General features: G+C 45.0%; 1 protein-coding gene across 1 annotated transcript in view; it reads right to left on the bottom strand.

Moving 5' to 3' along the window:
- Nucleotides 1–22,970, bottom strand: part of VPS53 (VPS53 subunit of GARP complex) — an 87,672-nt gene that overhangs the window by 16,718 nt on the left and 47,984 nt on the right. Inside the window, exons 12-16 of the mRNA XM_029912542.1 lie at nucleotides 14,437–14,679; nucleotides 12,541–12,688; nucleotides 11,801–11,883; nucleotides 7,556–7,634; nucleotides 2,485–2,633 (exon numbers count right to left, since the gene is read on the bottom strand). Coding sequence (XP_029768402.1) covers nucleotides 2,485–2,633; nucleotides 7,556–7,634; nucleotides 11,801–11,883; nucleotides 12,541–12,688; nucleotides 14,437–14,679 — 702 coding nt within the window. The remainder of the gene's footprint in view (nucleotides 1–2,484; nucleotides 2,634–7,555; nucleotides 7,635–11,800; nucleotides 11,884–12,540; nucleotides 12,689–14,436; nucleotides 14,680–22,970) is intronic.

The raw sequence follows: 22,970 nt of genomic DNA on the forward strand, positions 1-22,970 counted from the left end.
GTACGTGGCTAACACCGAGCCAATCTGGGGCAGAGGAAAAGATAATTACCTTTAAAAGCCTTACCACACGCCTGGGTTTCTATCCTCCGTTCCAATCGCCTTGCAACTTGCAAAGGTAAGTTGAGCAAATGTTCATACAGATGTGGAAGCCTCTTCCGCCGCACTATATTTTTTATTTAATAGAGGAGTGATTTAGGTACCCGTAAGAATGTAAGAGAGGGGTTCATTGGTGTTGCTCTTAAGTGTCATCTTGAATTTCAACTACCCCAGTTTATTTTGGGAGCATGAGAGTCTTGGCCAAAAAAGGGAAAAAATGGCATACACCGAAAGACATATCAAGTCCCTGGTGAGGAATTTTCTTCCTCCAAATTTGGCTCAAATTTCTTGAGTTGGTTTTAAGTTTTGCAACTTTAGAAACTTTATCTGCCCTGTGGTCCTGTAACTCAAAACCAGCCCTAGTGCAATACAATTAGATTTAAGAAGTGGCTGCCGGTGCAAAAAGATACAGATGTTCACACACAAAATGCAAACAGGATTTTCAGTGTTGTGTAGCACATAAAAGGTACAATGTCTAGTAGACAGACCAGCCTATAACGTTAATACTCTAGGGATTGAGCGTCTTAAAAGCACCCAGATATGGGTCGGTATTAAAATGTCACATGGGTGCTGAGAAAGATCAAGGTATCATTAACTAGTGTACTGGTTCTGTTTAGAAGCAAGTCTTACTGGCAAAATCTTCATCATCAGGAGTACAAAAGGAGCTGAATTCTCACATGCAGGGCCTGATCCAGAGCCTGTGAAGACAGCAGGACTTTCTCTCAACTTAAAGGGACGTTGGAGCAGGTCCACAGTTTTATTCAGAGGTCTTTTGAGTGGTAGTTTTGCAGTGTTCTAAGGTCCACCAAGGAACAAACTTTGGTCCACTCACTCATTCTAGCTTAGATCTGAACTCATCCCAGATGGGAGAGCTGGGTGCTTTATCCACAATTCACTTGGTATGTGCTTAACAATAAAGTTCAAAAGGAGGCAACTAAGCCAAGGTATTAAGACTGTGCTGTGAACAGCTGAGTAAATGGATTTTTCATTTATCACCATGGTAGCTATAATAAAATTCAAATGTAACCACATAGGAGGCTTATGCGCAATAAATTTTCAGAGACAGCGTTTCGAACAGTGATTATGGGCAGTGTCATCATATGATTGATCAGTAACTGCTTCTTAATGCAAACTAATGAGCACCCGGAGACGGGAAAGGGAGTGTAACTCTCAAGCCATCCGCCCTGCTGAAGAAGCTAATGGCTCTCAAGACTTCCCACTACATCCTTTTCTACTGAAGTAGAAACCGAAGCTCTGATTCTAACAGCCACACCGTAACTGCAAGTTACTTTGGAGAAATTAGCTTATTAGAACTGAATGAAATGTTTAGGTATTTTTAAGTATGAAATATGGCACGTGCAGTGTTTCCCGCTCATGTCTTCTGCTGGGCTGGCCATGCAGAACTCGACAGCCAGTAGCTGTCGCTACCATGGCCTTTAAGAGCTTTTTCCTGGGTCATAGGCCTGCAGTGTTTGATTGGTCTCAGACGAGCACAAGGGAGTTTAAAAGAAATTGCCCATAATCCCTTCAAAGGTCATTTGGCTCTAAGAAACAGGGCTCTAAATAGGCTCTCAATAAGACTCAGAAGCTGGGATTTTAAAGGGCGTCTAAGAGAGGTGGGCACTCGACTGCAATGAAAATCAGTGGGAGCTGGGCCTCGAACTCCAAAAAGGCCAGCCTTACTCTCTGCATCCCCCGATCACTATTAACCTGTCTAGCACTGACAGGCCAGGAAGCAGATCATCACAATGGCTCCACATACCTGAGGTACATTTCCAGTCTGTACTGATCACTGTCTTTGCTCAAATAAGCAGCTCTAGGACAGGATTGTGCACTGTGTGTTTACTTCTAGTTAAATGCAGCTTCGCAGCCTGCTGGTTGTTTAAAAAGTGTGTGATTAGAAGGAGAAGAATTGTCATGAGAGTTGGGAGCCGGCACAGGTTTATACCAAGGAAAAGAGATTCCCATAATGAAGCTGAAGTGTTCTTTTAAATATCCACCAAATGCTGATTGTCAACCTCTCCTGCACTGGGACTCCACATACAGACACTCAAAACTGGTCTTCTGCAGAGGCCCACCCCAGAAACCTCTGCACTCAGAAAGCAGTGCTCCAGCCATCATTCAAATAGTTTACCAGCTGGTCCGGGCACGTGAGAAGGAATCAATGCAGACGACTGAGCAAATTTGCTTCAGCAGGACACTCAAGACAAGGAATGGAAGCACCTCGCAATCTCACGGACAGCTGCAGGTGACCCCATTCCCCTAGACTTGGGAAGCTCTTGACCTCTATGTCAAAAGCTACTGATATAATGTACTAAAAGGCAGGTACGTAACCAGGCTAACGACAATCAGAATTACCAGAGAACGCCGGGACAGGCAGTGACTTACTTTGCAAATTTAATACAGAACTGAGTGAAGTATTTTCTCGTGGAGGCCAGATTGTCACGGATGATGGGAACATTCTGCTTAATATGAAGAATAACGGACGTGACATAAGGACTCTGGTCGCCAACGTGCTCCACATTCTGCCACTGCATCTGCACAAGGGGGAAAAAAAAAAAAGACCTCTTAATTCATTAGGCTTTAGACAATGTAAAAATACACAGCAGTGTAGAGTGTTGAAGTGAGCACTGGCTTTTACCAATCCAGCCTTTACAAAGCTCTGTAGAAAGTCTCCAGGAAAAAGTCACCATAATTCTTTAACCAGGCGGCCCTCTGTATCAGCCGACTGATGACCAAACCCCTGGCAGAGAAACTAAGACCTATTTTCTCATCAACTTAGTTACTTGTTGTCTAAGAACCATAGGGCCTGTTGAACAATAGAGAAGACGTGAAGAAAGAAGAGCTAGAATGGCCCTAATGTATCAAAATACAGAGTTGAGGTGGGAATATGTACCAATGCTTATGGGTTTTGGAAGGGTGTGCACATGTACATGGGTAGAGCACAGGGATAAACAGCTTTTGGTGTAAGTTATGGGGACACTCCAGCCTGTTTGAAAGTTTCTTTTCAACAGCTCCCATAAAGCCTGATTCTGGGCCTTTCAGAAATTGACTGCAAGGTGGGAAAAAGGCTTGATGCCTGTATCGAAGTAGGAGCATTAACACAGGTTAGGCTGAGGACAGCTAGATGGAAAAGAGATAAAAAAGCCAGTGCAACTCAGAAACATTCTACATGAGCTCAGCTGACAGCAAACCTCACAATGTTACTGGTGTGGAAGGCTAGAATGCAAGACTTCAGCTCATCCGAAATGCATACATAAAACTATACAACAGCAAAAGAATAACGACTCCATCCCCCTTCTCATTTTCCTAGACCTTCAGTCGAAGTACAACTGAATAGCTGCCTTCAGTAAGATGTTTGACTGCTCTGACTATGTTCAAAACATACAAAACAAACAGCAGAAACCTTCTGAAAGGAGGTGAACAGCTGTGGTCTTGAGGTCCCTAGAAAGACATCTTTGTTCATAGCAATTTCCCCTGAGGAGTAAGAATGTCCAAAGAGGTGCTGCTTAGTGCTCTTACCGTACATGCACATTTAATGAGTAATGGTAAGCACTCATGATTCCATGTCGCATTATGGTTCCAGGTTAGCACCGCGGCCCTAACGTTCAAGGAAGCCATTAAGATGAATTATGAACGACTGGAACAACAGAAAATCAGGATGGAAAACTGGACTTAGTTTGAGGGGAAGAAAGATGCAACTATTTGTGTTTCCTTTGAGGGATGCATTTGCATAGGACCTACCTTCAAACTTGCTTGCCTAAGCCCCAGATCTGCATGTATTGCTCCCCTGCTATTTTTAACTTATTACAGATGCTTTGTTCCATAGGACTTTCCATATTCAACTCCATGCAAATTATGAGTGGCATAGGTGACTTAGTGGGTTAGAGCAGCCAAATCTCCAGTGTCTAGTGGCAGAGTCTACATACGTCCCATACAAAGCCTTTTTAAGTTAACAAAACTGAAGAGAAACACACATGCACTCAGTAGGCAAGAGGGACGTTTTTCTCACTGCCTGTTCAGTAGTTTGTAACTCTTACTCTGCCAACCTCCCATTGGAGGGATTGTTCAGACTAGTCCAACTGCTCTTCAGCTGCTCACAGCAACCACCACATCTGAAGAAATACACCTAGTAATGGTTTCCTTGCCACACTTTCACACATTCCCAGCACCACATCTTCCCCACCGATGGTAATTTTACATTAACGCATGGTCAGGATATACACAGCACCATCCAGAACAATCACAAGAGTATTGCTTAGCCGATGGTGCAACACTTCCCCTCCCTCCCCCCACTATAGACAATTTGTTTTGCTGGGTTTCATTCCTAAAGCAATTCTGATAAACAATCTTATCAAAATGTAAAATTCAAATTAGCTGTGTGTGCGCATTTTTCAATAGGCCCACAGTAGCTGCAACGAAAGGAATAGTGAGCACACATACTGAAAAGTCATCCAAAGAAATATGAACCCAATTTTTCTGGTAAAGGGTAACTTTTCTCCTGTCATTTTAAATTTACTCTTCAGGACTCAAGTGTTTTTTCCATTTGTGTTTGTCTTGGGATATCCCCAGATAGTTTTTGTCTGGTATTGTACATAAACAACCAAAAATATAAGGTCTCAACTCATGTGTGTGTGAGAGAGAGAAAATGTGACAATGTGAGAATAAGGGATGAGCAACTGAGAACTGCACAGATAAAAGCGTACTGTGCTGAGGGGTTCTGAAAGGATCCTAAAAAAAACTCACCAGCAAAACTCGGGTGGTTTGCTATGTAACTGGAACTGCAGAAGTCCTTGCTTATTATATAAATGTATAACAAATGTTCCAATGAAGGCAGTTCACGTTAGAGCAACGTGGTCACTTCATTGCAATAGTGTTTATTTTGCAAGTTTTGTTCCTTTCACTGAGAAATGTTCAGCTTTGAGAGTTAGGTCAGCACTACCAATCACAGCTTTTCTGCTGTATGCAGCTTTTCTGCTGGCAGATGTGTATGAGGAGTGTTTGGTGTACGTTCTATACAGACACATGCACATATCCTTGCGCAAAGAGACTCTCCAACTCCTCACACAGGTCACTCCCTATTTGAAGCCTTTCACTGAGTCTCTTCTCATTTTCTGCATCCAAGTAAAGTTTCTTATCCTCACTTTCAAGACGGTTTTCCATCTACTTTTTGGCTTTCACAATGATGCCATCAGCCATTAGGGGCAGAGAAAACCTTGTCTAACCGATCTAAGGTACCTACCATCACATACTGTTTCTGGTTGATACAATAAATCTCTCCATACCACCCAGCCCCATATGTTCCTTATACTCCTAAGGCTGTCCCCGAACTACTTTCATCTCTTTCTCACTCTCTTTACATCTTTTCATGCTACCTCTGCACCCGAAGAGCCTTCCAAATCCAACAACATCCCTCTCCTCCTTCAAACTCACTTCTCTCGTGAACTCTCCCAAAGCTGACTGTCTCCCCAGTGTACCCTTTTTATCCAAGTCAGACTAAGTTGGATAGTGCAGTCCTTATGCCTTTCTGCAGCACCACATATACTTAGAGCATTCCAATTATAATTAAAAATACCACCTCTAAAATTGAAGGGCCAGGAGAAAACATCATAAAACGTAAGTGGTGTCCCACAATAGCTATGGAAGCAGTTATTAAAAGTAACTATCTACTTAGAAGCAAAGATGATACCCAAAGGCTACATACACATTTTGGAAGGTGGAGTCCTATCTTCACTTAAGATTTGCCCAAAATACTCACGATAAGAGAAAATCCAGGACCATTTCCGTCTGAAATGGATATTCACATTATTTATTTTCCGTGTGAAATATCTCTATGAATAATGAAGCCAAGATATGCTTAGATGCTTGGGTATTTCATAATTCGCTTCTATTGCTAACAAATTCTTTCCCAAGAAAACAGCCATGTTTCAGAATTAAAAAGAACCCAGAATAGTCTGCCTGGCAGATTTCTGAGGGTTTATCTACAGTAAAAGATCTGAACTAAGGAAGAGCAATGGCTCTGGAACAGACATGTATTCATATTATAGGAAAATAAGAGTGGATTCATAGGCACATCCTTCATCCCTCCAAAACAGAATGAAATTTTACTCTTCCAAATGTTAATGTCTTTGTTATTCAGCTAGAGAGGTAATAAATAGGTCTTGAGAAAGTTAAAAAAAAAAAAAAAAAAAATCTCTTACATCAAATCCAGCTCTTTCAAAATTCCAGTAAAACTTGCATACAAGCAACTGCCTGCCTGCTGCAAATGGAGGAATGGGTGTGCAAATGACAAGTATTTACTTAGCAAGTTTCGCAGTGCTTAGCTTGTTTATAGCCGATCATTCCCATCACATGGATTTCATTTTGCTGGTGTTCCAAAGACAAAAATAAATGGCCAACCAGCTGCTGCTTTCCCAGTCCTGCGGTTTTGCTACGGTATAAACAACCCAAGCTCAGGGATTCGGACGTACTGTCCTAGTGGGGGTAGGAGCATCTAAGGGACTGACAGGGCACATAAGCAACACCTGAAGTGCTAATCCCCTCCCCCACATAGTGTTATTTTCCTGGAAAAATTCTCTTTCCACTTGGGACATGTACAAATTCTGTTAGCAGCTGCATTCCGACTCACACTCTAACTGGGGGTGGAGGGTAGTTGCAGCTGGAACACATCACAAACCAGAATGCTATTAAAACTCATGGCAGTTAGGAAGTAAGTCGATGCTACAAAATGGAGACCTCTGCTTAAAATTTCTAATTGAGAGAAAACCCAACCCATAGGTCAATCTACTTTCATCGTCCTCACCCCTGCCTAAAGCAACCTGGGCTTTTCACAACATCTTGGCAAGACAAACACCGCTCTCTGTTTCGGCTGAGGAGCGAAAGAGAACAATGCAACTGCCACAGAACCCAAAAGAGCTGGTGACTCACAAAGAAAGGTCAGGCTTCTGGCGTCTCTAGTCACCGTACCACATGTAACTGGGAGCATCAGAGAAGCAACAGGGCACAACCCAGCCCTATACTGCCCTTTGACGGACAGTTCACAGGCCAGCATTAGAAAAGGCTTGGGAAAGTTCCTGGACAGAGGGTGTGGAGGGGAAAGTGAGACACAAAGGGCATATGGCATTTATAGCTAATCAAATTTCTCCCAATCTCAAAGATTCCCATGAGCATTGAGAGCTAAAAGGAAGGACAGGGATGAACATTCACTGGCAGCGTTCTATTGCCCAGGTGGCTTATTTAGCTGTGAGAAAACAGAAGCTCTTACCGGAGTCACACAAAAGTTCATCTGGAAATGAAGCACGACTTGGGAGCTATAAAGTGGTGGCAGCTTTAAAACCCAAGCCGGCACCACACAGTCACTCTCAGAATGGGGCAAAGGAAACATCCCGAGTGAAACTGAACAGTGTCACTGAGCAACAGCTGCAAAGCATGACTTAAGGCTACCTCTTTTAAAACCTACCTTGCTCATAGCGGTAAGGGCCGGGTCACAGGCTGCGTCCAAGTCCTGCACTAACAGCTGTATGCTGTTTGAGATCACGCTGAAAAAAATCAAGTACAGGCATTACGATAGTACTCATCAACCCAGTGCCAAAACTGACTTTTCTGAACGTTAAAGGAGAAAAAACATAGGCGACATTTGTACTGAATTGTGAAGAGATACGCAGCTAGAAGTTTTACTTCTCAGAACCCAGGAAATTTTGCATGCCATTTACAGGGGAGCTAGCAGATGTAATATAATCTAGACAGATACCACCTTTCACCATGCCTTGACATACAGAGGGGGAATGGGATCCCAGTAATGTGCCAGATCACTTACATGGGCAGCAGTGCTGGAACAATTTGCATAGTGCGGAAGCCAATGACCCAAACTGAAAACCCAGTATATGAGGGAAACCACTTCAAGCCAGGGGCTGCAGCCGCACCCCAGTGCTCCTAGTTCCAGCACCTATGTACATGTATCACTCCCAATGACTAAATCATCCAGCACCAGGGGCAGAGCTCACCCTTGAAGCCTGTTTGTGATTCTGTTTCAAAACTTCATCCGTTCTTTTTAAAATTAAAATTTCATTTCCAATAGGCAGTTCTATACTATGCAGCATTGGGATGCCTTCCACTTGATATTTTGTTGTTCACATATTAACCAGAGAACCTTACAATAAAGCTTTTAAATAATGCAGCTAAGACTGTGCATCTGGATGAGTTCTGAATGTCTGTCTTCCTTTTGCCACGGTGACAGCAGATGGGTCACTTATAGCATGTCTAGAATTGCACCAGTCCATTGTTCTCGTTTCTCCAGAATTATAGGACATGCTAAACCATGGACTTTAAAAAAAAATTACTAATAATACTTAGAGCCATATTTGATCCCACTACACTAAAGTTTGGACTTAAAAACCATGGGCCTGTAGAGGCTGCTTATCCTAAAACAACAGTGAAAGAACATTGTATGTTCATCTTCTGTATCTCGGATCATCCCCACGGACGTGTGGCCCAGCAGTGCCTTTACCGCAGGCTTTTGCTATGAGGTAGACAAGGCAAATCCCCCTCCCACTAAATAAACAGATTTTAACCTCAGTACAAGCCTCAAGCCTTTCATGAATGACCTCTTAATTCTCCATGATCATGTTTTGCTATTTGCCTTGCAAACGATGCTGGCCTAACTGGAACTTGCTGAGTGCGTAACAAACCCCAAGTTCTACTTTCTTTCCCACCCCCACCATAAGTAAAATTCTGTAGATGCTGCTCTGCAACTTACCAGCTCAAGGGTTGGAATTTTCCTTTAGACATTTAAATGCAATTATTGACCTAGATGGACACCATCAACCAGCTACCAATTCACTCCACATCGTCCCTCCTCTCACACACATACACAACACATGAAAGCCCATGCAAGCCGTCCGATCTCTCCAGTAGAGCTAAACGCACAAGAAGACAGGAGCAGTGCCCTAAATAGAAAGATGACTCCTGTCCAATACAGAATTTGTTTCTAAAAAGTGACCTTAACAGGCAAGCCTGTCAAAAACAAGCCTGAAAAAGATTAGAGATGAAGCGGCTGTTGTCTTTAAAATAAATGATGTGGCATTTGCACTAAAACAAAAACACTTGTGGCCATTACTACTTGGCTGCTGTGCCTCTCTGCCATCTGGTTGGCGCCACATGATTTGCTCCCTAAGGAAACGACACAAGCTCAAGCAATACCAAGATAGCTGGGATTGAGATAACTGGACTGCTTGGGTACGTCTGAGTTCTACAGGACGTCTGCTGTCAGCGAGATGTAGGAAAATAGTTGTGGTTTAGCACCAAAATGAAACATGACCATTTTAATAGAAGGCAAGCAGCTCGTGACTGGCTTCCACATGTTAGTAGCCTACCTAGGGCTTTGTCACCAGGCACAGAGTCTGGGGTAAAGAGCAGTAGCTAGAAAGTTGGGGGGAGGGGGGATCCACTTTTAAAAATCATCCTGAGTGGCTTACAGGAGCAATGAGATTGCAGCAGCGCCTGATTTACCGAGCAGCACCAAACACAGAGTGCATGATCAGTAGTGCCCAGAATCCCTGATCGGAACTGGGGCCTTGCTGAGCTCGGTGCTGTACAAACAATCCGTAGATGCAGAGCTTACAGCCCTTTACAAACTAACCAATTAATCCACATCACCCCTGTGAGAAAGGCATCTATAATCCCTGTTTCACAGATGGTGACACCGAGGCATGGAGACACCAAGCCTAGCCTTTTCCAAGGAGGCAAGGAAGTTCACACTAGATAACCTCTCAGTAGGATCAGGACAAGCCCTTTAGAAATCCATCCAGAAGTGACTTGCCCAGAATCACACAGCAAAGCAGCAGCAGAGCTGGGGCGAGACCCTAAGAGTTTCTTGGTTCCATGTTCAGACCACGATTCAATTTATCCTTCAAGTTTGCCTCAAGTAGACACTGTTTGTTACGCTCCTATCATTTCCTAAACAACCCGCACAGCGATCCCAATGACAAACGCTTCCCTAGCTAATTGCTAATACAAATTCTTTACATGCATTCCCGTGATTTTCGCCTTCTCTTATGCAATTACAAAGAGAAGAAAAAAATCAGCTGCTAGGCCTAATGACATGTTCAGTAAAACAGTGGGTGGGGTGTGTTACCAGCAACATTTTATGGCTTTATTTACTCCTGGGCATAATTAAGCACCAGATCCCAGTAGAAGGGACTTGTTTATTGTTTAAAGAAAAATGTCTATATCAAAATGAGGTTCAGAGGCGTGTCCTACACTGGCCAAAGTGCTACTCTGATTTAAAGGCCTTTAAAAGCCTCTGCTATGAGATACATCAGCCCTGAAGGTCTAACTTTAAAGCATGCAAAATGGCAAATGTGTGAACAGTATGTCAAAATAACTTCCAAAACCTCATCTCATTAGCCACCAAGTGAGACAACCACAACTGAAACTGAATGGCGACGCAAAAGAGCTGGTCACGGCAGAATGCAGCACGCACCCTCACACTGCCCTTATTAGAGAATTCTACCACACGGCAGAATGGCAAATTACATTCCCACTTCCGGGCTAATTTGCTTTGGTGTTTCAACCATGTCACAGAAAGTCTTTCCAACCTCAGCCACAGGCTAGGGATTCGCTCTTCTTAGTTAGGATTTGAGAGCTAGCGCAGAGAAAGGGAGTTTGCTCAGATCAGAAGGAAACCAGGCTGGAGAAGCAATAGGAGCCCTAGAGAGTGTGAAAATCCTGCGTGGGCATTTTGTTTGTCATCTTGCCCATTACAGCAAGACAGGAGGAATTGTCTTAGCTGGAGCCAGATAGGAAAAAACTTCTAAAACAGCCTTACTGGTAGCAGCAGAGCAACACGGGCTTGTTATCTTTCCTAAATCTTAACTCCAGGACTGGCGAGAAGCATCAGGAAGCGTGTACAATTTGATTAAACACTTGTTCAATTAGGATTTCAAGGAACATTGGTTCTGTGACAGATCAGAGAGTCAGGATATCTGGGTTCTGTTCCTAGCTTTGCCAGGGACTGGGTGTGTAACCCTGGGCAAGCCAATCAATCATTCTGTGTCTCAAGTTCCTCACCTGAAAGAAAAATGGGGATAAGAAGACTACTTCCCTCATAGGCTAGATGGTTGGAGAGAACTTTGAGGTCCTCTGATGGAAGGTGCCAGCGATGGTCTTATTATTAACATGGGATAAAAATCATTTTAATGCATGATCACAATTTCCCCCTCAATTACGTTCCTTAAATGCCAGGATCTTGCACCTTGGGCCGATCATTTTATGCCACATGAAATGGCGTTTGATAATAATGAAAATGCTGCTGATTGACACTGGGAAATTACTGGAGGAAGGAGACTGTACCAGGATGGCTTCCTTCTTGAAATGTAACAGCAATCTCAGACAGCTGCCAAAATGCGAATGTTATTCCAGATGGGAACTCACTGTTTCCTTTCCTCTCTGTCTTTTTGTTCCTTTGGCCATAATGATGGGGAACAGCTACATCAATGGTCAATACCACTCGTGTTTTTGGGCTGTCCAGGAGAGAGACGGCTGTTTCACCTGTGAAATGCCTATTTCTCAACTTAAACATCATGGCATTACCATTTTATATCCTACATCTACCAGCCATTCTGCTAGTACTGGCCTGGCCTACATCACTGAACAGATCAACTATGACATTTGCCAGCATTATAGAAAGACGCCCTGCTGGACATACATGCTGAATGTATCCATCTCTCCTGTCAGGTTGATTCGTTCCATGAGACTTGCATCCACTTTTTCTTTGAGTTTTTCTTCAAGCTGTCAGGGGACAAAATGAGTAACAGACAGACATCAGATTTCTACCTAAATTGATAACTTAGCTGCCTAAACTCCTGGAAAAGCCAGCTTGTTAAATCAGGAAATGGTCCTAGACTATTGCAACCTGTCTGAGATTTGCTTAGTGGATAATAGTATCCAGAATAGAGATTTCCTGTCTGTCAGAAGCTCTAGACACAATGGTGGTGTCTCCTTGAAGCAGTTAACTTCCAAGGCTGTAAAAGCAGAGTTTCTGGCCCAGTACCACACACAAATCTAACATGACAATGTACTAGGGTACTAACTCACCTAAACCAGGTGTGTCACCCACTGATGAATGTGCGTTACAGGTCCCCATTTGTGCCAGATGTGCAGAGGCTACAAGTCTGTTACAGCTCCAGCTAGAGCGCCTTCGTTCTTTAGTTAAAGCAGTAGCAGCTAATTTCTGTGCTGAAATTGACATTACTATGTCAATTTCAGCACAGAACCTGACTTCTTTAATTAGATGAGTAGCAACCTTTAATTTTAAAATTAAATATTACAAGCTATTACTTAGTACAGCTGAGGGCCAAGGAGCAGTACTTCATTGCCTGATTTGCCACGGCATAATCGTGTGGTGGACGGGATACAATATTACAGGTGTTGCAGGGGGAAGTTCACCTGTTGGGTTGTTGCCAAGCAGTACTCTGCCGTGCTCAGTATGCTACAGATGAGACAGAGTTCTTCTACAGTAAACTTAGCCACTTCAGAGCCCTCCTTTTCTTTCAGCAGGCTGGTGATGGTCAGTCCACCACTGCTGCTTGTTGTTCTGCGGGAAAGACAAAAATGGTGATGCTCAACCATCAACGGTGCTTTCTGGTACACGTACACACATCACCAAATGCACTATTTATACATTTAAAGGCCAGGAGGAACTAGTCTGACCTCCTGCATAAAACAGGCCAAAGAATCTCATCCAATAATATCGACACCACGCCCATCCCTTCTGTTTCAGCTACAGCAAATCTTATAGAAAGAGATCAGTTTTTATTTAGTGACTTCAAGTGATAGAAAATCCAGCCCATTCCAGTGTATTAGAACTTTACCAAATTTAATACACATTTCATGGCTAACCCTACCTTGGTTGTCAACTGCTCCGATACTTTGCTTAATGGCTACAGGAAGATCTCAATAGCTATTATGCAACATGGTAATAAGCTATTTATTATCTGATAACTAAATAGATTTCAACATATATCTCCGAGTTTAGCAGGCATTTCAAATACTGTGATAACTAAAAGGATAGTAAATAACAGCATACGGAGATTATCTCCTGTATTTTCTACTGATTTGTTGATACACAGCAGTTAATCAAAGGATCAGAACAGTTGGGAGTCAGGAAATTCCCTGCCTATTTCAACTGTCTATAATCCAAATCCTTTTTAAAAAAAAATAGGACAGCGATATTTATCTTGGACAGCAGAAATAGAGCACAAAAAGTCATATGTTCAAAGAATGCAACTGAGGTCTGCTGGAGAACATACGTTAAATTCATCTTTCCACTTTTCTAAATGTAACCCCACTACCATATGTAAAACATTTTAGCTGGTTTCAGAAATTCACTCTGCTGCTCCCAGATTTAGAAAGGGAGACAGCCTGGATATACCAAATAGTTGTATGTGTTCATTGTCTGTAACTAACATTGACGATTTCCCAGTGAATTCACTGGGACAATTTTCACTCTTATTTACACTAGTGTAAATCCATGACTTCAATGACGTCACTGGATTGACACCTGTTTAACAGAGCTCAAGTCAATTAATTATGTGTTTGTACACACACACACACACACACACACACACACCTAAAATAGTTCCAATCAAGACACTTCAGAACCCTACAAAGAAATTACCTTTATTACTAGTTATTATATGAATCCCATCAGTATCAACTTGATTGCCCTGATTTTCAAAACTGTGCTTGTACAACTTTGCTTCTAATTTGCATGTGTGATTAGCACAGATGTGTATGTCAGGCCTTTTGCATATACAACCACCCAATGTGAAAGGGCCTGAGTCTTCACTACCTTACATCTTGGCCTCTTGTGTTGATATTCACACTGGGTAAAGTTGGTGTACAATGCTACTCTTCCGATCTAGTAGTTTCACACTCACTTTGCACGTGACACAAGGTGTAGGGCAATGGAGAATTGGGGCCTGAATCGGCCATTGGAGCAGCTGTGCACAAGCAGTTCTGAAAGTCAGATCTCCAGTGTTTATTCTTCTTGGCAGGGTATCCGACTCCCACTGAATTACAATGGGAGAGGGTCCTAACTCCCAGAGACTCTCCTGAAAATCCCAGCGCTAGCTCTTCTGTTTATCCTCCTGCTGTCTCTCAATGCAACGTAATAGTACTTTGGATTTACAGAAGGGAGTCATACCACAGCTACGCGTTTCTTTTGAAAGTGCAATGCTGGCATTCGCAAGTGTTGATTTATTAACCAGTTATTGTTACAACACATCTCTTCCCACACGGTATCCCCAGACTGTGGCCTAGCATTTGAGAAACTAAACTTACTTGGGCAGGTTTCCAGAGAGAATTTTCCAGGCATATTCCCGGAGGTACTTCTGAAATATGGTGGTCAATGCTATCATGGGTTCACCAGTGCTAAGCTGCGAACACTGCACCATGCACTTCTTGTAATAGACAAAGAGGTCAGCACAGCTGGGCAGGACAGCTCCCCCTTCATCCACATTTGGCTTGGGAGGCCCTTGAGCTTTGAAATCAGCGACAAATCTGTCAATCAGCTCGCCAAGATTTCTAATGCAAGGAAAATAAAGAGATTTTAATATGGTGGTAAAAAAATAAAAAAAGATATGCTTAAAACCAGATGTCTTGTCGTATGATACCAATCAAGTGAATTCAAATCTTCACAGTCTGATGCTTTAGACCTCTCCTGTCCCCACCCATTCAGCACAAAGCTTGTTCAACAATAAAGAACAGGGTGGAAGAATGATGACCTTGTGTACCCAGAATTTTAATGGCAGCTTCAATTGGTTCTCCAGTCACATATAAAATATTACAAACCCTGCCAGGACCAGGTTCAGCATATTAAATGCAAGTGCATAAAGCCTATGCTCAAGTTTCATTCCTGGCACCAGTTGAAGTAACAGTCGTATTGCACAGCTCAGCCTCCTCCAAATCAGGCCATGTGGAACATGCCGTTTAAAGGGACGAGCTCAAAACGGTACAGCCTTGGTGCCATTTGTTGTTTCATGGTTTCCGTTGGTTGTGCAGAAAACATACAAATCCTTTAAAGAATCTTTATTAATAGACAACAATTATTATTAACACATGAAAGTGTGTTTTTTATTCAAGCTCTTTTTAATCACGGACTACTTATTGTATACAATCATGGTTTTCTTTGCTGCTCCCTCTGAGCTGTGGAGCACCAGAGTTAATCCGCTCTTTGCTAACTGTAATCACTACAGGGGATAGGATGTATATGCCCCAATTAAGTTCACTCATTGCCTACCCCACTAGGGAGAAAAGGCTTTTCAGCTTGGCAGATGGCTGATGCAAGCACTACAGAATCAACACGCGTCTTCTGATCAAAGGGGGTTCCCTTTGGTCCCACTTCTCCAGGCCCAGCACCTCAGTGTTAGTATACCAGGTTCTGGTCTTAGAGTACGGATGGGTTTGCTGGTCTGTGTGTGATAAGTTTAATTAGAGCTGGTTGAAAAATAGCGCCCCCACCCCACCCCAAACAGAAAATATTGGGTTTCCAGTAAAATATCAAAAATCAAAATGTTTCTGCAGAAAACTGAAATTTCCATTCAAAATGGCACCATGGTGCTTCATGGGAGTTGTGGTTTGGATCCTTACTCTCCCATTCTTCTTTATGGTCTAGGCTCTCTGGCCAGACTGTCTCCCCCATGATGCACTCCTCTTGATAAGAAGAGACAGATACATCATAAAAGTGCCTGGCTGTGGTGCATCATGGTAGATGTCGTCCAGCCAGAAAACCCAGCCCAACCCATAGGGGAAAATGGTACCATAAAGCAACTCAACTACAACAACCATGAGGCACAGCAGTGCCATTTTGAACTGAAATGTTTCAGTTTTCAGATAAAATAGTTGGGCTTTCAGGTGTTCATTTTTTTCAACAAAATATCAAAAATTTCCACAGAAAGTAGACACTTTCTGCAAAAAATGTCATTTGGTCAAAAAACAATTTTCCATTAAACAAAAAACAACCAACCCCTTGCCTAATTTCAACTGAACTTTTCAACCAGCTCTACATTCAATGCCTGAGACCTGGCAAATCAGATAATTAACCCAAAGGGGCTGGGAGAATCACGTGCACTGGGTTCCCCTGAAAAGGGTACAATAACCCTTCTTCCATTATGCGTCTGATGCTGGGCTTCAGGAAAGGTCCTGTAACACCTTTCCAAACATAATTTCCGTACAGTCTCAGAACAGAAATACACTTATTTTTTCTTGCAGATGAAGACTGGACCCTCAGCATCAGGGTTCAACTGCCTTCGCCATAGCCAGGCTTGCAATCAAGGACTGAAGAGCCTGATACCGGATACTTCCACTTTGATGCTGCAGAAGTTGAAGAACTGCATGCATTTGTGCAGTCAGAGCAACCAAAAGCAACCAAGCAACATGCCTGCCATGGGGACATGGAAGGAATGACTGCTCAGCCTTGATCTTATGGCTTATGATCCTATTCTTTGCCATGGAGCCCCTTTAGCAATTAAATACATTATGGAGAGCCAGCTACCAATTTTGCAAGGATGTGTCTGTAGATAGGGTAGGCTTAGCAAAGTGCCAGAAACAGAAGCTCAACTATGTCAAAGCAGTGATCTGTGAGCGTTGCGGGACAGGCCCTGTACCTTCCTCTCTGTTTATCTAACACCTAGAGCATTATGCAAACCTGTGATGATGATGATTTTCTTCCTTCAGGAGACGTGAATGGGAACAGAGGGGAGAAACAGATACAGAATCAGGGAGGGTCCTACCATGGCTGCAGCATCAGCAGAGCTGATGCCTACTAAAGATGGCTCACATACGGTAGCCTGCAGCATTTCTTCAGTGTCTCAAAGGATAGCTGACATGGCCTGTTCCTAGTAAACATCCTACTAAATTCAACAGCTGCTTTTCTATCCCAGCACCTGTGCTTTGCTCCATGTGTGCACACAAAACTGACTCTTTGAGTAGGCAACAGCCATATTGTTCTGATTTCTTCTATCCCAAGACACGGTGAGCAACGGCAGTGGCTTTTGTTTCTTTACACCTCATATGCTCGATCTCCACAACACATTCTCCTCCGCTATGCAAAGCAAGTTCGATGCATTTCCTGGCTCCCACAAAGCCTTCTCAATACAAGCACATGTCGCTGCAACTACAGATGTCTGAAATGGCTGGGAAAGCAATGCTATTGTACTATGCCTGTTTTAAGACTAAGCTGCACAGGCAAATGTCAGGTTCCTGCATTAGCCAAATACCACGGATCACCACGTCAGCAAAGGATCCTCAACTCTGGAATTCACTTCCCCTCCCTTCAGTCATCAGAGACTGACTGAATGAGCTGGCCTTCTGGCCATATTGCAAAGCCGTCCATTCCTTCAGGCTTTTCCAGGTGAGCAAGCTGGAGAGGATGGATGGCTTGGGGTGGAGGGGAGAGTCCTGTGCTGAAGGAATTTTAATTGTGGACATTGGTCCAATTTGCATTTGGAAGTTATTGTAAACAAGCAGCTCAATTTTGCTTCTATTGATGTCAATGAAGTTTTCCCATTGACTTTAGTAGCTGCAGGCCCAAATGCTGTACAAGTGCCTAAAGCATTTAAGTTAGTCCAAATAACGGTTTTGTCACTTTTCTGATGGACTGCACAACCTTCGCTGTGAGCCAGCAGGGTCAGCAGAGCACCCTCACTCGTCCCCAGGCCATTCTGGAGGTCTTGTCCAGCGTAGGACTGACAGGGCCAGCTCTACCATTTTTGCCGCCCCAAGGGGAAAAAAAAAAAAAGCCGCTCAGACTGTGCCGCCCCAAGAATGGACAGAATGCCACCCCTTAGCATGTGCCGCCCCAGGCACATGCTTCCTCTACTGGTGCCTGGAGCCGGCCCTGGGGACTGATGTGCTTTTGGGCCTTGATGAGCCAGGAGACGGTGACAATTCTTTGCAGCAGCTGTTGCTTGGGAGTTGGCAAACTCATGGCAGCTGGACTGTGAACAAATAGGCACTTTTCTGCCAACGCACCACGGGAACAACATATTGGCCTCACAGCAGCGTGAAGCACCAGATAGGGAAAAGTTGTTCCCTACCATTAAGAGCTGAAGTGTGAAGAAGGTGAGAGAGAGACAGAAAAGGAATCTCTCCTATCCAGGTTTTGGAAATGAGGCTGCTGCTGACAGGACATCTTTATTTCCACATGCAAACGAGAAGCCTCTCCAAACAACGGCACACTAGTTAGGAGCAGATTTAGAGATAGAGAGATAGAGATAGAGAGATAGAGAGAAACTGCAATGAAATCACTCAAGTGCAGAATTTTACTCTGTTTCTATTGGACTCAAACTCTTTTATTTGCACGCTCACCCTTTTCTTGATTCGCTCTCTCTCCTGGTCTCCAGAACGTCAGTACTTTTTTCTAGATCTACGACAGTATGCAATTAACACAAGTTCCTAGTTAGTGCTATCACGACACAGCTGTCAGCTAAGCAATGACAGAATTAATAGCCAGTGCTTCGTTCTTCATTAGATGAATGGGAGGATGCACAATCTTCATGAAGAAGAGCTGGATATCAAGCCATGAAGCAATATGAATAAAGAACACACTGTGTTTAACAAGCCAGTTTGTTCAATCTAGATAACACGCATCATCTCGGTAGTAGGAGCAAATAATGTGAAGTAGTCCAGGTCAATTGTAGGGTATAACACACTATTGGATACCTCTGGAACTCCTTGCGCAAGTGACCTCACATTCAGAACACTAACCCTCTGCTGGACTACAATAAGGCACAGCGATTTTCAAGACAGTTTGAGTCTGTGGGGATTTTAGAAGACTTAGGGTATGTCTACACTACGAGAGTAGTTCGATTTTAGTTAAATCGAATATGTGCAATCGATATTAGAAAGTCGAACGTGTGTGTCTACACTAAGGACAGTAATTCGACTTTGTCAGTCCACACTACCAGGGAAAGCGTCGACATTGGAAGCAGTGCACTGTGGGCAGCTATCCCACAGTTCCCGCAGTCCCCGCTGCCCAGTGGAATTCTGGGTCGAGCCCCCAATGGCTTCTGGGTAAAAAATTGTGGCGAGGGTGCTTTTGGGTAACTGTCGTCATCCGTCAGTCACTACCGCCCTGCCTCCCTCCCTGAAAGCGCCGGCGGGAAATCAGTTCGCGCACTTTTTGATCAGTGACAGCGCGGACGCCACAGCACTGCGATCATGGATCCCGCTGCGACCATCGCTGCAGTTGTGGCCGTTCTCAACGCCTCGCACCTTATCATACACCTTTCCCAGAGGCAGATGCAGAGAAATCAGGCGAGGAGGCTACGGCAGCGGAGTGAGGGCCTGAAGTCGGAGAGTAGCACAGAGCTGTCAGAAACCACGACACCCAGCGCCGAGGACATCACGTTTGCAATGGGGCATGTGGATTTTGTTGAACGGCGATTCTGGGCCCGGGAAACAAGCACGGACTGGTGGGACCGCATAGTGCTTCAGGTCTGGGATGAATCCCAGTGGCTGCGAAACTTTCGCATGCGGAAGGGGACTTTCCTGGAACTTTGTGAGTTGCTGTCCCCTGCCCTGAAGCGCAAGGACACCCGCATGCGAGCAGCCCTGACTGTCCAGAAGCGAGTGGCCATAGCCCTCTGGAAGCTTGCAACGCCGGACAGCTACCGGTCAGTCGCGAACCACTTTGGCGTGGGCAAATCTACCGTGGGGGTTGTTGTCATGCAAGTAGCCAAGGCAATCGTCAAGGTACTGCTGTCAAAGGTAGTGACCCTGGGAAACGCGCAGGCCATCATAGATGGCTTCGCTGCGATGGGATTCCCAAACTGCGGTGGGGCTATAGATGGGACTCACATCCCTATCCTGGGACCGGGCCACCAGGCCAGCCAGTACATCAATAGAAAGGGGTACTTTTCAATGGTGCTGCAAGCACTGGTGGACCATCGGGGACGGTTTACAAACATCTACGTCGGATGGCCGGGCAAGGTTCATGACGCTCGCGTGTTCAGGAACTCTGGTCTGTTTAGACGGCTGCAGGAAGGTATTTACTTCCCGGACCACAAGATAACTGTTGGGGATGTGGAGATGCCTACAGTGATCCTCGGGGACCCAGCCTACCCGCTAATGCCCTGGCTCATGAAGCCCTATACTGGCGCCCTGGACACAGAAAAAGAACTGTTCAACTACCGGCTGAGCAAGTGCAGAATGGTAGTGGAGTGTGCTTTTGGCCGTCTCAAGGGGAGATGGAGAAGCTTACTCACTCGCTGTGATCTCAGCGAAACCAATATCCCCATCGTTATTGCAGCTTGCTGTGTGCTCCACAATCTGTGTGAGAGCAAGGGGGAGACCTTTATGGCGGGGTGGGAGGTTGAGGCAAATAGCCTGGCTGCTGATTACGCCCAGCCAGACAGCCGGGCGATTAGAAGAGCCCAGCGGGACGCGCTGTGCATCCGGGAGGCTTTGAAAGCCAGTTTCAAGGCTGAGCAGGGTACCCATTGACTTTTAAGTTTGTGGACACAGAAGCTGAACTTGCCCCCGTTTCTTTACCCAGTTGCCGTCGACTATCCTCTCCAATTACATACCCCCTTCACCCCCTTCCCAAAAAATAAAATCTGTTCTGTTTTGTTCATGGACACCGTTGTCTTTATTACTGTTTTCACGGGAATGTTTTAAACCTGGGACGCAGACTGTGGCGGGGAGCGGGTTTAGGGTTGTGATGCAAATGATGCTTCTAAACTCCAGGAATGACAGGCTCCGCGATGGTGGACTGGTTGTTTCAACGGAGCCTGCCAGCCCTCCTGGCCGGGACTGCGTGTATGTGTCGGCTATGTGACTGTCTTGCAGGGGGAGGAGGGTTACAGATCCCCTGCTGCGCGGCTCTGTGATCCAGGGTAAGGACCGCTGCATAAGATCTGTAACTGCCCTCCCCCGCCACCAAGTCACAGAGCAACACCACCGCCCCCACCACACAGAACATGAAAACCACCTCCCAGACTGACCAGGATAACTAGTCACTGCACTGTATATGTGCCCTGCTGCTGCACCTGCCCCCTGCTAAAGGTGACTGTCCTGTCCAATGACCAAGGCCCTTCCCCCCCCTCCAGACAGACTCCCCTCCAAAAGAAGAGGATGGAAACAGAAATGAACAGAAACGTATTCTTTATTAACAACCGCACATGGAACGGGGGGGTGAAACTTGGACGGGGTCTTGTGTGAGGCGGGTAGGAAAGGACTTTTCAAATTTTGGGGAATGAGAGCCTTCTAGTGGTAGAGCAGTCCGCAGGGGTGGAGTGAAATTTTTCCCGGCCCCTTCCACCCCTCCGTGTTTGGACTTTGGGTGAGGGGGGTATGGGACTTGGTGGCGGGGCAGGGCAGTTACAGAGAGACTGCAGCGGGGCTCTCTCCTCCTGCCTCCGGTCCTGCAGAACATCCACAAGGCGGCGGAGCGTGTCCGTTTGCTCCCTCATTAGTCCAAGCAGCGTTTGAGTAGCCTGCCTGTCCTCCTGTCGCCACCTCTCCTCCCGTTCAATGTTTGCCCGGTGCATTTGGGACAAGTTCTCCCTCCACTGTGTCTGCTGGGCTGCCTGTGCTCGGGAGCATTCCATTAGTTCAGCAAACATGTCTTCCCGTGTCCTCTTCTTCCTCCTCCTAATGTGCGCTAGCCTCTGGGCAGATGTGGCTGTGGGAATTGGAAAAAGGGAGTGAATTCCTGAGACAGAGCAATGTATCTGTGAACAGAGAACATAGTCTTTCTCTGTGAACAAGACCATGCAGAGCACCTATCACACGCGCACTGAGGACAAGGTCGAATTTTCGGCCCTCGCCTACAGTGCCTGCGGTCTTGCTGTGGCGAGCTGAGGAGCAGGGCAGGACACCGGACTTTGTGTAGATGGCAAACATGGTAAGCCGTAGACTTGTGGCCGCTTAAAACTTTAAGAGTGGCACTGGCCTCCTTTCACATAGAAAGCAATGCGAGTCTCTGCTGGCAGCAATCCTGCAAGCATGAACTCTGGCCCTGTCCCAGCCCCTCGCGGCTGTAAACCGCGTGGCTGTAAACCGGCGGTTGCAGTTCTGTAAAGGGACGGGCAAGCAGTCCCAATACTAACTTTCCCCTACCTAATTCACAGCAGGGAGTCATGCCTGACATCACCCTCCTGAAGGTCTCCGAGAGCCAGAAGGAGAAGATGCTCCGGGACAGCCTGCAGAAACCGGGGCCATTTGCTGCACTGCTGTGCAAGGCCATGATCCCGGAGTACCTGCTGGCGTTGTGGCAGGGAAACGTGTCCTACCACGGGGGGCCTAATAAGCTGTCCCTGCCCAGGAACCTGCTGATGAGGCTTGAAAAACACCTGCAGGAGGTGTATGAGGAGTTCTCCCCGGAGGATGTCGCCTCGATCCCCGGTTACATTGACCAGTTCTTGGCTTAGGTGCCCTTGGAGGGACAAATGACTGCAGGGTTTTGGGCACTATAATCATGAAGCGGACATTGTGAGATTTTTTTAAAATGGTTCGGACTATATATTGAGGCGCCCAAAGACGGAGTAATCATGATACACTTTGCACTGATTCCCCTTTTGTTTGACTTTCCTGTTTACATGTTTTTAAGCACTTTACCCACTGTTAATATTTTCAATCTTCCTGTTTTGTTGCAAATAAATGTTTACATGTTTTAAAGCACTTTAGCTACTGTTAATATTTTAAATATGCCAGTTATGTTGTAAATAAATGTTTGGATATTTAAAACACTTACTGCTTGATCCTTCCCCTGAATCTGTGTCTGGGGTAACGGCTGGGGAGGGTTGGTAGGGGATCTCTGTCAGGGTGATGAAGAGCTCCTGGCTGTCGGGCAAATCAGCGTTGTAAGCGCTGTC

The sequence above is a fragment of the Terrapene carolina genome, unplaced genomic scaffold (genome assembly GCF_002925995.2).
Source record: "Terrapene carolina triunguis isolate 2854851 unplaced genomic scaffold, T_m_triunguis-2.0 Scaffold231, whole genome shotgun sequence".
Classification (NCBI taxonomy): Eukaryota; Metazoa; Chordata; order Testudines; family Emydidae; genus Terrapene; species Terrapene triunguis.